Genomic DNA, 16614 nt, shown 5'->3' with positions numbered 1-16614 from the left:
TTGTCTGTTTTGAATGCTGATTGATGTCAAGTAAAACTTTGATATAAATTGTGATCTGTGAACATCGTTCCCCACTCATTGCAAAGAAAGATCCACAATTACCTGACAAACGTCATAACATGTGCAAATATATAGGGGAGGAAACTCAATTACAGGCGGGAATTCGAGAAATATCAAAAAGCAAAATTTAAAAACAATTTTTACCTGGAGTGATTTCGCTTCCTCCTCAATGTTCTGGAAAGTCCGTTCTTCTATTTGAAGGAGGACGTTAAAAATCCTCACAGCCTCGTCCCTCAACGTGTAGTGGTCGTCACGAGAGGGCACCTGTGAGCGAACAACGGTTGATTATGATTTCTATGCCTTTTTTTCTAAGTAGCGAAACTATTAATTTTTTAATTTTTTTGGAATAATCGACTTGGTTCGTTAGCAACACAACAATATGAGCAATGTTACGTCACAGATAGTTCGGGTAAGATGATATTGACGTCATCGTGGTTTTATGACAACCACGTGGATACTTGCAGCACTAATAAATTTGCGTTAGCATTGGATTCTGGGACGGATAGTTGTAATAATTGCAGGATCACCTGTTCGTATGGAAGGGATAGCAAAGGGGATCATAAAGGCTCGCTTGATTGCCTGAAGATTGGGTTCCTCTTGTAGATTAAGTCGATCTCCTTTTCATTGTCATCTGAACGCTGTTGCAACATACACAAATTTTTTAGCCATAGTTTCATACACTATGGTCAACATGCTAAATATAAGTGAAAGAATGAAAGCTTTGGGCAGAGTCGTTTTGTCAACATCATTGCAATAATATTTCCTGATGTGTTTTTTAAGCAGGTAATTTCAAAGCAATACGCTTTTCGCCTGGCTACCTAAGTGGCAGTTGCCCTGAAAGCAGATTACTCCAAGCAATAAGTTCAGTTTCAATTCTACACTTCTGTACCTTGATCTTGTCCATTAGGATCTTTGTTTTGGTGATAATCAGAGGTTGTCCATCTATCATAGCCTGGATCTCACTGCTCCAGATGTTCGCGTCTTCCTCTACCGCCGTGCTGAGTCGGAGGGTGTGCTTCCTCCCGTACACCACAATCTCCCACAAACCTGTCTGCGTCTGTAGTGAAATAGAGGTGACGTAACTTCTAGTATAGAAAGTGTGGATCGAAACTACAGCTGCCGGTCAATGTTCAGTAATATTACACAAAAAATCACAAAGGGGATCAACGTATATATCCCTTGTGTTATACCAGACTGATCCTGTTTAAACAAGTGCTTTTTGTGTAGGCAACATACATATTATTAAACTTTATTACAGTCCTTTTATGATTTTAAGTGTTACGTGTTTTTCATGGTAAGACGGAATCATCCAACTATACAGGATCTCACAGCGAGGTTTATTAAATCCCTCCAGCTGGACACTGCCTTGCCACGTGACGTAGAGCACAGTATGAACACGAGGCTCTGGAACTTGCCTCTCGACTTGATTGAGGTAACGCCGCTCCAATTGACGGGCATTCCGGCGCACAACAACATGCCCAGCCTCGACACGTGGTTGCAAGTGCAAACTTTTCGTTGCCACCGTTTGATTTGTGACACAAATTTGTACAGCTTTAGTCAAAGTGAGATTTTCTTTTTTATGGAATATCACAAAGTCCACACACAATTCGATCTCTTATCAACGAATCTTGCAACTTGCAGAAAGGTTATTTAATTCCATTATATATTGGTCGATGGGCTCACCTTGATGCTGATGTCGAGAAAAAAACTTGTACCTCTCAAAAGTGACATTGCGTTTTGGACAGCAATATTGTCCAAACTGATGTATTACGGCTTCATACCCTGCTTCGTCAAAAGATTCTTTTCGAAGTGCTGAGGAGTGCATTTGCACTTGCATTCCTTCTGTTTCGATTGCACAAACGATGTCTACGTCATCGGCACTTTCCTCTCCGTCGAAAGTGACATCATCGCCTTGTGGAAGTCGGCTTAAAACATCAGCATTATTGTGTTCGTTGGTTTTTCTATACTCGATGGTGTATTGAAATTGGTTCAAGAAAAGTGCCCATCGAGCCAACCTGTTGGCTGCCAAAGCTGGTGTAGGCTTTTGTTGACCAAATAAAGACATCAGTGGTTTATGATTCGTTATCAGGATGAATCTTCTTCCAAACAAATATTGAAAGAACTTCTTTAGAGCGTAAACGATTGACAAAGCCTCTTTTTGAATTTGACTGCAATTCCTCTGGCTTTGTGTCAAAGTTTTCGATACATTGGCAATTGGCCGCTCACTGCCGTCGGGAAAACGGTGAAACTACGTAGCACCAATTCCAACGCTTGATGCGTCACAAGCAATATCAACAGGAATGAATGGATTGAAATGAACCAACACCTGGTCTCTGGATAGCAATTCCTCCAGCTGATTGAAAGAACGTTCTTCTTTTTGACACCATTTCCAAGGAATGCCTTTCTTTGTGAGACGATAGAGTGGTTCTGCTACAGTTGAAAATTCTGCGGGCAAAAATTTTGCATAAAATTGTACAGATCCAAGGAAACACCGCAGCGTTGGTAGATCGTGCGGAGCAGGCATCCTTTGTACAGCGTCGACTTTGGAACCCTTCGTGATGCCCTTGTTGGAGAGAACATGGCCAAGGTACTCAACCTGCTGTTGAGCAAATTTGCATTTTTCCTTCCTGCAACGTAAGCCTTTATGTTGGAGCCGTTACAATAAACGTTTGAGATTGTGAAGTTGGTCCTTGGCAGACCAACCACTGACCAATATATCATCTAGATATACTGCAACACCCGGTAGGTCTTTTGTGATATCATCCATAATTTCTTGAAAAAAAGCTGGCGCAGAACTGATACCAAAAGGCAATACGTTCTGCAATAAAACTCCGCGATGTGTGCTCAGAGCAAGCTTCTTCCGACTTTTTGGTCCCAACTTGATTTGATTGTACGCATCCGCCTAATCGATCTTCGTGAAGCCATAACCACCACCTAACTTTCGCATTAAATCTTCTGGTAATGGCAATGGGTGACGATGAACCTCCAATTGTGAATTGACAGTCACTGAATAATCACCACAAATTCTTAAAGCAGGCTTTTGCGAAGAATGATTGATTTCCGGACCGGAACTATTGGCGTACCCCAGTCGTTGAACTTCACTGGAGTCCAAATTCCTTTGCTTGTCCCGGAATCCAAAACCTGGGACAAATCACTCTGCATAGCGAACGGAACTGAACGCGGTTTGCAGAAAACTGGTTTTGCGTCGTCCTTGAGTTGTACCTCCAGTTCATAATCTTGAAGACAGCCTAGATTGGGCTTTAACAGTTCTGCAAATTCACAGCACAACTTGACACACTCTTCATATAGTGATATATCTTGCGGTTCTTGGGCGGTTACGGCTTGTAGTACCTCTCGAGCTTGTAAGCTTGACTTGCCGTACAGAACTTTGTCTAACGAAATACTATTTTCTGTATTCCGTTCCGCCCCACCAAATTCAGACGTTGAATGTCGCAGACGTTGAAATGAAGGTAAGCTACCTTTCCGGAATCTGCACAACTGGTAGCAGACGTAAATGTGCCCATCACCGGCAAGTTGTGCCTGCTTGCAGACTGATACTGGGACGTTGCTTTGTGCAGCTTTGGAGAACCAATCTTCTTCCATGTTTCTTTTGACAGAAAATTTCCGCCTGTAGCAGTATCAAGTTCTATGATCAGCGAACGATCGTTCATGGAAATTGGAACTTCCAACTTGAGCGTGGCTGCTGCAATATTGGAAACACAAGTCAGTTTCTCAATTCTTTTAATGCCATGGGACGTGCGCTGTCGAATCTTTTTGCGGCAAACGGATTCCATGTGTCTTGTTAGGTGACAAAAATGACAGGTTGCATTCTTGAAACGACATTCGGAAGCCTGATGCGAAGTCTTGCCACATCGATAACATTTCCTCCCTTCAGGTAATTGCACCGACCTCGAATCCACTTTACGTTTCACCCACGGTTTAGCTGTAGCACGTACCTTGAACAACGAAGTCGATGGCTGCGTCCCGTTAACAGTTTCTTTAGCCATTTTGGCAGCATCTTCGGTTTCGACCGCAATGTCAATTGCACGAGCAAAACTCAATTCGTCATCCTTTGTCCTGAACAGAGCTTTCAAAACCGCTTCGTTTTCAATTGAACAGATGAAACGAGTGCGCAAAGCTTCATCCAATCAATCTGTGATGGATACAAAGTCGCAAGTTGCTGCGCTTTGTCGAATGCGAACAGCGAGCTCTTGAATGGTTTCACCCGGCTTGCGCTTCATGTCGGTCCAAAACTTGTTTCACGGACTATGAAACGTTTGGGGTCGAACTGAAACTTCATATGTTGGACGATTTCTTCTAACGTGAGCTCGTTGATATCTCTTGGTGGCGATTCCTGTGCAGCCAAATTGAAAAGCATCTCGTACACAGCTGAAGATTGATTCGTCAAAAATACTTTTGCCAGTCGATCGTCGGGTACCACGTGAGACCAGTAGTCAACCCACAGCTCTGATGTCGAATCAAAAGGCGAAAAATTTGGCGTGAGTTACCGTTGATGCCATTCCTTCTCTCGATCCTTCACTCGAGCGAGGCTTCCCCAGAATTGCTATCATTTGTTCTTGGTGTCGACGTTCTTGAATTTCGCGTTGACGTTCTCGGTTCGTTTGAAGCAGAAATCTTCGTTTTCGTTTGTGATCTCGTAAGCGGCCATCAACTTGTTGATTGGATAATATTTGCCGATGTCAGCACTGGAAAAAGAATCCATGTTTTATATTCGCAAGATATTTATACAGGCTGCAAATGCTGTGTGGTTCATTGTTTGCACTCATTTATACAGGCTGCAAATGCTGAGTGGTTCATTGTTTGCACACATTTATACAGGCTGCAAATGCTGAGTGGTTTATTGCTTGCACTCATTTATACAGGCTGCAAATGCTGAGTGGCTCATTGCTTGCACTCATTTATACGAGATTTAAAGATTTTGTTTTTGATCCATTAGCATTTTTATATTTTTGTTTTTGGGTTTTTTTGGGGGGGGTTAAACGGAACGAAGCAATGAAAATCAGCTAATTTAAATATTCATTAAATTGCATTAAGATCAACTACGTCTTGTTCCCGAACAAACCAATTAAAGGTAGCCATAATTCGAAGCCAGAATCAATGTAGAAGTTTACAAACTCTTGCAATCGAGCGCACGCACTTTAAGTTATTTAAAACCGACTTCCATTGCCTAGATGTATTTTGATACGCAGTGACGTCATTCGTTACGCCAGGTCTGATTGGGTCCTCGGAAATTCAAAGGTTTCCGGCACATTGAAGGAGGTTTTAGCAAGTTACCGTTGCGTCGTGATTACTGCTTGGAGTTTGCTCGGGTCTGTGTAGTTGGAAACGCAACGTTATCCAGTTCAGATCAAGCTTGTATTGCAGCTGACCGTGGTTTAATGTCACTTGTGCTTGGACAAGTTATAACTGATAGAGTTGAAGGTGAAGTTAAAACCAAGTAGAGATGCCAGATGTAATTTGCGATGGATAACTCGCCTGCAAAACTCGTTTACAAGGATATGTGTTTCCTTTGTTATCAGAAAACAACTTTAATCATAAACAAATATTCTTAACACTTTCTGTGCGGCTGACTTATATGTGCATCAAAAAATCCTTAGCGCACAATGTTAATTGACGTAGAAGTACGTTTTTTAAATGCGGTTGGATATTAGTTTTCGTCGAGACCAAGCGGTCCACGTGATGAATGCGTGATCGCCGCGTGTCTAGGTCGACGCATTGCGATCCTTAAGGCATTACGTGGCAGGTGCCTTTTTACAACGCGTGACGTAAGAAATCAAGCAAAAGTGACTTTTGTGTCGCAACAATTGACAAATCAGTTTGTCCTAACAAAGTTTTGTGGTGTATTTGGCAACGATGTACATAACAACAGCATTCTTTTCATTGCGTTCGTTTACTGATGTTGTTGAGACCTCAGTAGACGAGATAATGCAGTTATGCGCAATTAACAATCAACAAACTCACGCACTGAGCACTTCCTTGCATAATTGCTGGCCGCACTGAAAGTTTAACATTAAGCAACGTAACATTGGCCAACAGTTTAAGGTTGGATTATGCGCGACTTTCCTTTAAACTCCACATTTATCATTTGCATTATTTTCATAGTTGTTTCATCCACGCAGCATAAACATGTATTGATTTTCGCCAGCAGGTCTCAGTGAATCTTCCATATTTTCAGTGTAGTTGTTAATTAGGTAATTTTGGTGCAAATTTAACGTTGGCGTTTACTTTGTTAATTTCCATGTGATGACTGAGCAACTATTTACAGATTTTCAAAGTCTAGCTTGTTTGAAAATGTTGAAATTGATTTTGTTTGAAGTTTTGTTGATCGGCCATCTTGTCATAACTCACCAACAACAACAAGTATGCAGAGTTGTTTCCATTTGTGATGGACAAGAACAAGGATCAGAGATAGAACATTCCGGCTTGAAAGGTGCCAGAGGAGAGACAGGAAGACCAGGAAAGATGGGACCACGTGGACCTCGAGGTCACCGAGGTGAAAAGGGAGACCAAGGACCTGTGGCTGGCAAAGAAGATTTGATGAGACTTGTTACAGGTATAAGATTCTTCTCTAAACACTTTTCGACAAAATTTATTATTGGATAGGAAGCTTTAACAAACCAAGCAGTACAGATAGATATTTGATACAAACACAACAGTACAACAAATCCCCTACACGGTGAACTCTCATAAAATCATATTCAAGTAAATTCATCGAATATTTTATTCACAGAGTTGTCGAACAGAGTGAATCAACTGCAAGGTCAACTGAGTAACACTTCCAACAGTTGAGTTTCATATTCATATAAATTGATATCTCACAGATGTGTCAAGATAACAAATGCTAACCCCTTTGCCCGTAACTCACGTCATGATTCCCTTCTGCCCCTAGTGGTGTAAATACCTGCGTACTCACCAGTCACGTGACTAAACTCAAACCCCCTCCGTAACGAACATGTCGTACCACCCACAAAAAAAGCAAATTCTTTTTGAAAATAGTTTGTTTATGTCAAGTATTGTGTTCTTATTGTTAGTTATCTGACTTACCCATGCAAACCTCGTGGTACGACACAATTGACCTGGATGTATGGCAGAGATTTGTTTTGTGCAAAGTAAGTATTGCATATAGCAACCACAGTCAAGATTTGCATCACTTGTCAGGGATTAAGCTGAAGTTTATTTTTCATAGGATTTTTCGACTTAAAGGATTTTTTTACCATTTAGCCCCAAACTCTTTGACTGACGAATACATGCCAACGTAAACGTGAGTTTTGTTGACAGCTTTGGCGCACAGAGTGGATCAACTGCAGAGTGAGCAGAACCACACATCTAACAGTTAAGTTCATGCACTAGACATCCAGCGCCCACTCACACATCTAACATTTTATTCACAGAGTTGTCGAACAGAGTGGATCAAATGCAGAGTGAGCAGAACCGCACATCTAACAGTTAAGTTCATGCAGTTAACATTCAATGTCCACTCACACATCTAACATTTTATTCACAGAGTTGTCGAACAGAGTGGATCAACTGCAGAGTGAGCAGAACCGCACATCTAACAGTCAAGTTCATGCAGTTAACATTCAATGTCCACTCACACATCTAACATTTTATTCACAGAGTTGTCGAACAGAGTGGATCAACTGCAGAGTGAGCAGAACCGCACATCTAACAGTTAAGTTCATGCAGTTAACATTCAATGTCCACTCACACATCTAACATTTTATTCACAGAGTTGTCGAACAGAGTGGATCAACTGCAGAGTGAGCAGAACCGCACATCTAACAGTTAAGTTCATGCAGTTAACATTCAATGTCCACTCACACATCTAACATTTTATTCACAGAGTTGTCGAACAGAGTGGATCAACTGCAGAGTGAGCAGAACCGCACATCTAACAGTTAAGTTCATGTACTTAACATTCAATGTCCACTCACACATGGAACATTTTATTCACAGAGTTGTCGAACAGAGTGGATCAACTGCAGAATGAGCAGAACAGCACATCTAACAGTTAAATTCATGCAGTTAACATTCAATGTCCACTCACACATCTAACATTTTATTCACAGAGTTGTCGAACAGAGTGGATCAACTGCAGAGTGAGCAGAACCGCACATCTAACAGTTAAGTTCATGCACTTAAAATTCAATGTCCACTCACACATCTAACATTTTATTCACAGAGTTGTCGAACAGAGTGGATCAACTGCAGAGTGAGCAGAACCGCACATCTAACAGTTAAGTTCATGTACTTAACATTCAATGTCCACTCACACATGGAACATTTTATTCACAGAGTTGTCGAACAGAGTGGATCAACTGCAGAGTGAGCAGAACCGCACATCTAACAGTCAAGTTCATGCAGTTAACATTCAATGTCCACTCACACATCTAACATTTTATTCACAGAGTTGTCGAACAGAGTGGATCAACTGCAGAGTGAGCAGAACCGCACATCTAACAGTTAAGTTCATGCAGTTAACATTCAATGTCCACTCACACATCTAACATTTTATTCACAGAGTTGTCGAACAGAGTGGATCAACTGCAGAGTGAGCAGAACCGCACATCTAACAGTTAAGTTCATGCAGTTAACATTCAATGTCCACTCACACATCTAACATTTTATTCACAGAGTTGTCGAACAGAGTGGATCAACTGCAGAGTGAGCAGAACCGCACATCTAACAGTTAAGTTCATGCAGTTAACATTCAATGTCCACTCACACATCTAACATTTTATTCACAGAGTTGTCGAACAGAGTGGATCAACTGCAGAGTGAGCAGAACCGCACATCTAACAGTTAAGTTCATGCAGTTAACATTCAATGTCCACTCACACATCTAACATTTTATTCACAGAGTTGTCGAACAGAGTGGATCAACTGCAGAGTGAGCAGAACCGCACATCTAACAGTTAAGTTCAGGCACTTAACATTCAATGTCCACTCACACATCTAACATTTTATTCACAGAGTTGTCGAACAGAGTGGATCAACTGCAGAGTGAGCAGAACCGCACATCTAACAGTTAAGTTCATGTACTTAACATTCAATGTCCACTCACACATGGAACATTTTATTCACAGAGTTGTCGAACAGAGTGGATCAACTGCAGAATGAGCAGAACAGCACATCTAACAGTTAAATTCATGCAGTTAACATTCAATGTCCACTCACACATCTAACATTTTATTCACAGAGTTGTCGAACAGAGTGGATCAACTGCAGAGTGAGCAGAACCGCACATCTAACAGTTAAGTTCATGCAGTTAACATTCAATGTCCATTCACACATCTAACATTTTATTCACAGAGTTGTCGAACAGAGTGAATCAACTGCAGAGTGAGCAGAACCGCACATCTAACAGTTAAGTTCATGCAGTTAACATTCAATGTCCACTCACACATCTAACATTTTATTCACAGAGTTGTCGAACAGAGTGGATCAACTGCAGAGTGAGCAGAACCGCACATCTAACAGTTAAGTTCATGCAGTTAACATTCAATGTCCACTCACACATCTAACATTTTATTCACAGAGTTGTCGAACAGAGTGGATCAACTGCAGAGTGAGCAGAACCACACATCTAACAGTTAAGTTCATGCACTTAACATTCAATGCCCACTCACACATGGAACATTTTATTCACAGAGTTGTCGAACAGAGTGGATCAACTGCAGAGTGAGCAGAACCGCACATCTAACAGTTAAGTTCATGCAGTTAACATTCAATGTCCACTCACACATCTAACATTTTATTCACAGAGTTGTCGAACAGAGTGGATCAACTGCAGAGTGAGCAGAACCGCACATCTAACAGTTAAGTTCATGCACTTAACATTCAATGCCCACTCACACATGGAACATTTTATTCACAGAGTTGTCGAACAGAGTGGATCAACTGCAGAGTGAGCAGAACCGCACATCTAACAGTTAAGTTCATGCACTTAACATTCAATGTCCACTCACACATCTAACATTTTATTCACAGAGTTGTCGAACAGAGTGGATCAACTGCAGAGTGAGCAGAACCGCACATCTAACAGTTAAGTTCATGCAGTTAACATTCAATGTCCACTCACACATCTAACATTTTATTCACAGAGTTGTCGAACAGAGTGGATCAACTGCAGAGTGAGCAGAACCGCACATCTAACAGTTAAGTTCATGCAGTTAACATTCAATGTCCACTCACACATCTAACATTTTATTCACAGAGTTGTCGAACAGAGTGGATCAACTGCAGAGTGAGCAGAACCGCACATCTAACAGTTAAGTTCATGCAGTTAACATTCAATGTCCACTCACACATCTAACATTTTATTCACAGAATTGTCGAACAGAGTGGATCAACTGCAGAGTGAGCAGAACCGCACATCTAACAGTTAAGTTCATGCAGTTAACATTCAATGTCCACTCACACATCTAACATTTTATTCACAGAGTTGTCGAACAGAGTGGATCAAATGCAGAGTGAGCAGAACCGCACATCTAACAGTTAAGTTCATGCACTTAACATCCAACGCCCACACACACATCGAACATTTTATTCACAGAGTTGTCGAACAGAGTGGATCAACTGCAAGGTCAACTGAGTAACACTTCCAACAGTTGAGTTTGGTTTTATTTAAATATAAATCTCACATATGTGTCAAATTCTGAAAACCTTTGCCCGTAAGTCACGTCATTACTCGCTTCTGCCCCTAGTGGTGTAGGTTGGTGAGATATCTACACCACTAGGGGCAAAAGCGAGTCATGACTTGAGTTACGGGCAAAGGTATTGGCATACCCAACATATACGTCATCACGTGCGAATCAGAGAGGGTTCCATCTGGCACCGGTATATTCTGGTCATAATGCAGGTCGTGCAAATATTGTGGGGTTTTCACCGCATACTTGCGTGTGAATGAGTTTAACTCAATACTTCTGCCAATCTGATGAGTTTTACCCGTCTGCAGATCTCCAGAATCTCATAGATTCTCTTCCACCGGGCTCCTGTAAAACTTCAGATATTAAAGGTCGCCAACATCTCAGATCGGGAGAAGAAGTTTACTGTGAAGATGGATGGCAGGTATTCATACTGTGGTAAATATCACTAACACAGGGGTGGGCAATCCCTGGCACCAGCGCTATGTTGGGTAAGCGAGGTGATTATGCACGCCATGTAATTTACGATTTCACATTACAATACTTAGCCATACGCCCGGGATTGTGTTGTTTATAAAGGTCAGGAAATTACACATGAAAGTGAAAAGTCATATATTGACATGGAGGTCATCTAACTTTTTTAGACCAATTCACTGAAAATCAGTGTCAAGTGTTTTACTTTATAATTACCAGGTGTTCCAGCGTCGTTATGATGGATCTGTGAGTTTCGATAGAGATTGGGTGGATTACAAGAACGGGTTTGGGGATCTATCAACAGAACTTTGGATTGGTTTGTATTCCAATAAAGCAATCCTTAACTAAGTACAAATGTTGCAAAACTTTGAATAATAGTTTGTTTTAGTTTAAAATGTACCGCTCTTCTGGCATAAAATATACGTGCTGTATTTTTACGACGTTTCGTCTGCCATGCGGCGAGACTTCATCAGGTATTGATGCCGCAATTTCAAAGTAAACTGCACTAAAACATTCAGGGGCACAAAAAAGAAAAAGGGACAGGTTGACACCGCTTGTCAGATCACGTGGCAGAGGCAAAACACGAAACACTGCGGGAGGCGAAATAGTTACAACAAATTGTTATAAACTGCAGGAAAGTAAACACATTGTTGTTTGTCGTTGACGCATCCACTGTTTTTGTGAATGTGAAGCGACTCAAGAATGCTAAAATATCGCTTCTTTTGTTGGGCAATAGTCCGCACCATGTAAAAAACTCCCGCGAGTTTGCAGTCGAGGTACGGAGCTTACGAGTGGAGCAACATGACAGCATGGTATCCTTTGATGTGGTGTCATTGTTCACCAATGTACCGGTATCCCTATCAATCACCACTGTTATGGCACGCTCAAAATATACTGGCAATAACCCGTAAGGATGAAACGCCCACTAGCGGAACAGTTGTTATTTCCTACGTCCCTGGCCTTAACGAAACATTGGGAAGATTGATGTCGGATTATGGCATAAAAGTCTACACTAAGCCCCATACAACGCTTGGCAATCTAATATCATGACCTATTGCTACGGAAGCTTCCGAGCCAAAGGGAATGGTCTGTTTAATACCATGCAAATATTGCGATGGTATTTACATCGGCGAAACCGGAAGGGCCTTTAAGACGCGACTGAAAGAGCATCGCCGTGATGTCGCATCGAAAGATGCCAGCAAGACTGCGTTGGCCAAGCATGCGGTGACATTGCGACACGAAGTTGCCTTCGATAAAGCCCTTTCCAAGTTCTGGAAAAGGAGTTGGACCAAACCAAGCGGCTCTTTCTTGAATCGCTTCACGTTCACAAAAACAGCGGATGCGTCAACGACAAAGAACAATGTGTTTACTTTCCGGCAGTTTATAACAATTTGTTGTAACTGTTTCGCCTCCCGCAGAGTTTCGTGTTTTGCCTCTGTCACATGATCTGACAAGCGGTGCCAACCTGTCTTTTTTTTTGTGTGCCCCTGAATGTTTTAGTGCAGTTTACTTTGAAATTGCGATATCAATACCTGATGAGGTCTCGCTGAATGGCAGACGAAACGTCGTAAAATACAGCACGTATATTTTATGCCAGAAGAGCGGTACATTTTAAATTGCAATATGCCTGGCAGCAACAGGAGTTCCAGGTTTGTTTTACTGAACACATTGTTATAACTTGTACACACCCAGTTTATATACAAGAGAACCAAACAACACGTTTCAAGCAAGCTATGTAACAGTGTCAGTTAATCCAATTTAAATTCCAATGTTTTCAGCAATATTATTACAACCAACAAATTTGATCAGGTTTGGAAAAACTGCATCAAATCACCAGTGCGTCCACTAGATGTCATCTTCGTGTTGACCTTCAGGATTTTTCCGGAGGTCATGGTTTTGCCGAGTATAGGTAAGACTATAACGAATTTAACGTTTTCAATTTAATGCCATTGTTTCAACGATAATTTACCCGATGCTGCCAGGTCGTCATACTTAACAAAATCTTAAAAGACATTAGGGAAATACCCCCCTTATTACGTCAGATTCCCAAAATTCGGTATTTAAGTTTGAAGCAACACAGAATATTCTTGCTGTGTTTCAATGCATTTACTCAGTTCGGAATAATTATGAAACAAAAAGTTTAGATACCGCACAAACATAGGGATGGTAATCAACTCGTAACGACCCCACATCAACGCTCTTGAGGTTTGCGCGATCGCTTGGTCGCGGATTGCCGGGACCGAGCTCAGTGGGGCTCGGATTGGGTCGAACGCCACCTTTTTGCGCTTAGAGAATGTGGCTGCAGAAAATTTTCTTTCCCTTGATTCCAAATCTTCCGAAACGTAGGCATCTGGAAGTCAGTTCAAGCGAAATTAACCACGACCAAACCGTTTGACAATTGATGGCAGCAATTCAGTGAATATTAGTGCTGTGTCCCACATCGATATATGGGATCAAATGGTTATTATATTTTCCATCTAACAACCATGCATAATCCAGTGTTTGAAATTTCGATTTTCTGCCCAACATGCTCGGCTCCCAATGTTTTGAATGAGGCAACAAAAATCCCGTAATCGCGACGTGTAAGACGCTGACACAACTTGATTGTCAGTGTATAAGTTGTATAGTGTAAACACTCTGTGTTCTCTTTGCCCACCCCTGGGTTAGCTGCTGGTCGTTGCGTGGTTGATTGGCTATTGTTGGGTCTCTATGCAAGAAAATGGGTGCATTGGCCTGCAGAGTTAATTCCTTAGGCCAGTGGTTCTTATCCGGTGGGAAATTTTAGGGTTGTAGGTGGATAATTAGTCGGCACCGAAATACACAAAAGTAGTCGGAAAAGAAATATAATGATCTGTATTCACTGTGTGTTATACACTTACCTCTTTGTAATCGCCGAACGTTTAACCGAGGCACACGTCCCCTGCCAGTGACGTAGGTTCGGAAATATTAAAAAACTCTGTCACAAACAACATAGTTAAATGCGGGTTACAGAATAGTATCGGCAAAAACTCATCTAACTTTTGCTTCTCCTGTAAGATATTCCTAATACATCTTGCAATGTCACCATCGTATGCTTGATTGACATCTTATTTAAATGGAACAGGTTTCAGGTTGCTTAAAAATGGACCTCCAGTCGTTTGTGAACTTAAAGTTGAAAAATATCTGGGTTTCCTTCTCAAAACTTCTAATCCCACTCTGTGTTTATTGCTTAGTTGACAAATAATTATCCCACGCAACACAATGTATGACACATGTCGTTTATTACGTCATAAAGGGTTTTATGTTCAACAATCATTTCCATGAGCAACAAACCAATGTAAGCGGATTGATTTAAAACAACAAATTATCCGTTGTTATTTAAATTACTTTGCATTAAATTAAACATTATGACATTGTTGTTTTCAGTACTTTCAGCATTGGCGATGAAGGAAGTTCTTACACAATTACTATATCCGGATATTCGGGGAATATAGGAGATTCCATGAAATATGATAACGGGGTGAGATTTACAACACCCAACAGAGACAATGATAGGTGAGTAATAATGATACAACGTGTCTGATTATATTTCTGTTTTACTAACGAAGTAAATCGAGTTGTTCTAATAAAGATGAAATGCATTTCCTCAAATAGTTGATTTTCGTTGACAAAGTTAACCGCCTACCCTAAATCAACAATTGTAAAAATCAATTGCTCTGAAACAGGGGGTTGCGTTAACGTTTTAGTTAAACACAAGTTTTAACTGAGTTTAAATAAGTTGTAACACAGAGTTGTTGACAACCGACATAATTATAATTGCAGGTGGTCAGGAGGTAATTGTGCTGTGGTTCATGGTGGAGCTTGGTGGCATCGTAGTTGTTCACATGCCAAACTCAATGGTCCGTGGTCGAGAACTGCTACTAATAGCAACACTATGAGTTGGTTGGGATGGAAATACTCATGGAGCGGAATAATGAGTTCTAAGATGAAAGTGAAATGCGAGTAAATGTTGGGGAGGTTTAAAGTGACGAAAATTAACATTGCGTCGTTAGTTACCATGGTAACGTCGTGTTAATTGACAATTATTGACACACATTGTAAATACTTTCACCTGTTTTGAAAAAGGCTTTAAATCGTAAATAACAGGAAAGCAATTATACCGAACCGAATTTATTCCACAAATCCTTACAATTTTTGTGTTAGTAGCGAAAACATCACCTTTCTGCATGTTTGTTATTATCATGGTATTTGTAGGGCGTTACTTAAAACGTCTACACAAATAATAACACTGCCGTATATCTGACTCCTGATAAAAAGGCTGCTATCAAACCCACAGTCAATCGATCAGTTTAATACATAATAAACAAGCGCACGAGGATTAACAATAACACGTTACAAACCACGCGTACAAAAAGTCTCTGTCCTATATGTCCTTTGTCCTCTGTCCCTTCAAAACACAACATAATAATTGCAAATATGACGTCGACACTATTTATTATTACATTTTGTGTGTTTCGGATGCCACTTCTTCCATAGAATTATGTCAACGTGTCAATTAGATATTGGCAACATATTCCGTTTTATCATTCCTTGTATATCATGTCGTTGTTGTAATATCGCATGCAACCGTTTCCATGCTTTATGTTGATAATCCATGTAAATATAAACATTGATCCATCAGATTTGACAGTTGATTTCTGATTCGAGGATGTCAGTAAATTTGATTCAGTTCAGTTTGGCTTTCTCCGATAAACCCCAAAAATGCAGTCACGCCAATTCACCGCAAATATTTACAGAAATGCGCGGATATCGCGGCGCAATTTCACCGACTTATGGGAAAGGTTTTATGTGAGGGTAAATTGTGTAGCAAGGTTTCTTGTCAACACACAGGTCCTCATTGCAGCCCAAATGATGACGTCACGGCCGTGGGCCTTCGAGTGGCGTCTGTCACGTGTTTCATTTGTGTCGTTGTTTTTGTCTGTTCAGTTACCTGCCTACCTCTGCGCACACCTTGCTGCAACTCATTCTTGCTTGTCACTAATGATGAACACAGTGGTGTTTGAAACATTTACTTCGGCATGAGTAGCATACTAGCTTTGACTTTCCTTTACAAATCATTTTCTTGTCACCTCCCAAGGTTAGACCTTATACACTCTTGTGTAATAACCAAACTTAGCAGTTGGTGGAGGACTCAGCCGCGTCTGATGCGTCTGCCGGTTGCATTCCATGGCAGAACGTAGATGGCATGGAGAGAGTGAAGTTTTGTAGAATTGATTCCTGAACCCGAAATAAATTACTCGATAAATAGAATTTCCAGTCACCAAACACCAAGGATCATGATGTCAGTTTCAGGCCATGTTAAAAACCAGAATTTTCCGACAAGATCTCAAAATACGAATTTCTTTTCGATCCCAATTCAGGGTTTGTTTCTTTT

The 16614-nt window shown here is 40.9% G+C and overlaps 2 protein-coding genes across 2 annotated transcripts in view; both read left to right on the top strand.

The window, feature by feature from the left end:
* LOC145907417 (uncharacterized) overlaps positions 1-16614 on the top strand; it is a 116766-nt gene that overhangs the window by 12119 nt on the left and 88033 nt on the right. The window lies entirely within an intron of this gene.
* On the top strand, positions 6544-15231 carry LOC145906356 (fibrinogen C domain-containing protein 1-like). The gene is made up of 7 exons (XM_082993777.1): positions 6544-6634; positions 10637-10690; positions 11039-11151; positions 11421-11517; positions 13011-13110; positions 14607-14735; positions 15003-15231. The coding sequence occupies exons 1-7, from the start codon at positions 6544-6546 to the stop codon at positions 15184-15186; spliced, it is 768 nt and encodes a 255-aa protein (XP_082849903.1). The 3' UTR covers positions 15187-15231.

This window comes from Ascidia mentula, chromosome 6 (assembly GCF_947561715.1).
Source record: "Ascidia mentula chromosome 6, kaAscMent1.1, whole genome shotgun sequence".
Classification (NCBI taxonomy): Eukaryota; Metazoa; Chordata; class Ascidiacea; order Phlebobranchia; family Ascidiidae; genus Ascidia; species Ascidia mentula.
This window is presented reverse-complemented; position numbering and strand designations above follow the sequence as displayed.

What these genes read in the sequence shown, in the direction of transcription:
- LOC145906356 (XM_082993777.1), top strand. Translation starts at nt 6,544, where the DNA reads ATGGGACCACGTGGACCTCGAGGTCACCGAGGTGAAAAGGGAGACCAA. An exon ending in TTTGATGAGACTTGTTACAG is followed by an intron (nt 6,635 to 10,636) that starts GTATAAGATTCT and finishes TTTTATTCACAG; the next exon opens with AGTTGTCGAACAGAGTGGAT. An exon ending in ATCAACAGAACTTTGGATTG is followed by an intron (nt 11,518 to 13,010) that starts GTTTGTATTCCA and finishes AAATTTGATCAG; the next exon opens with GTTTGGAAAAACTGCATCAA.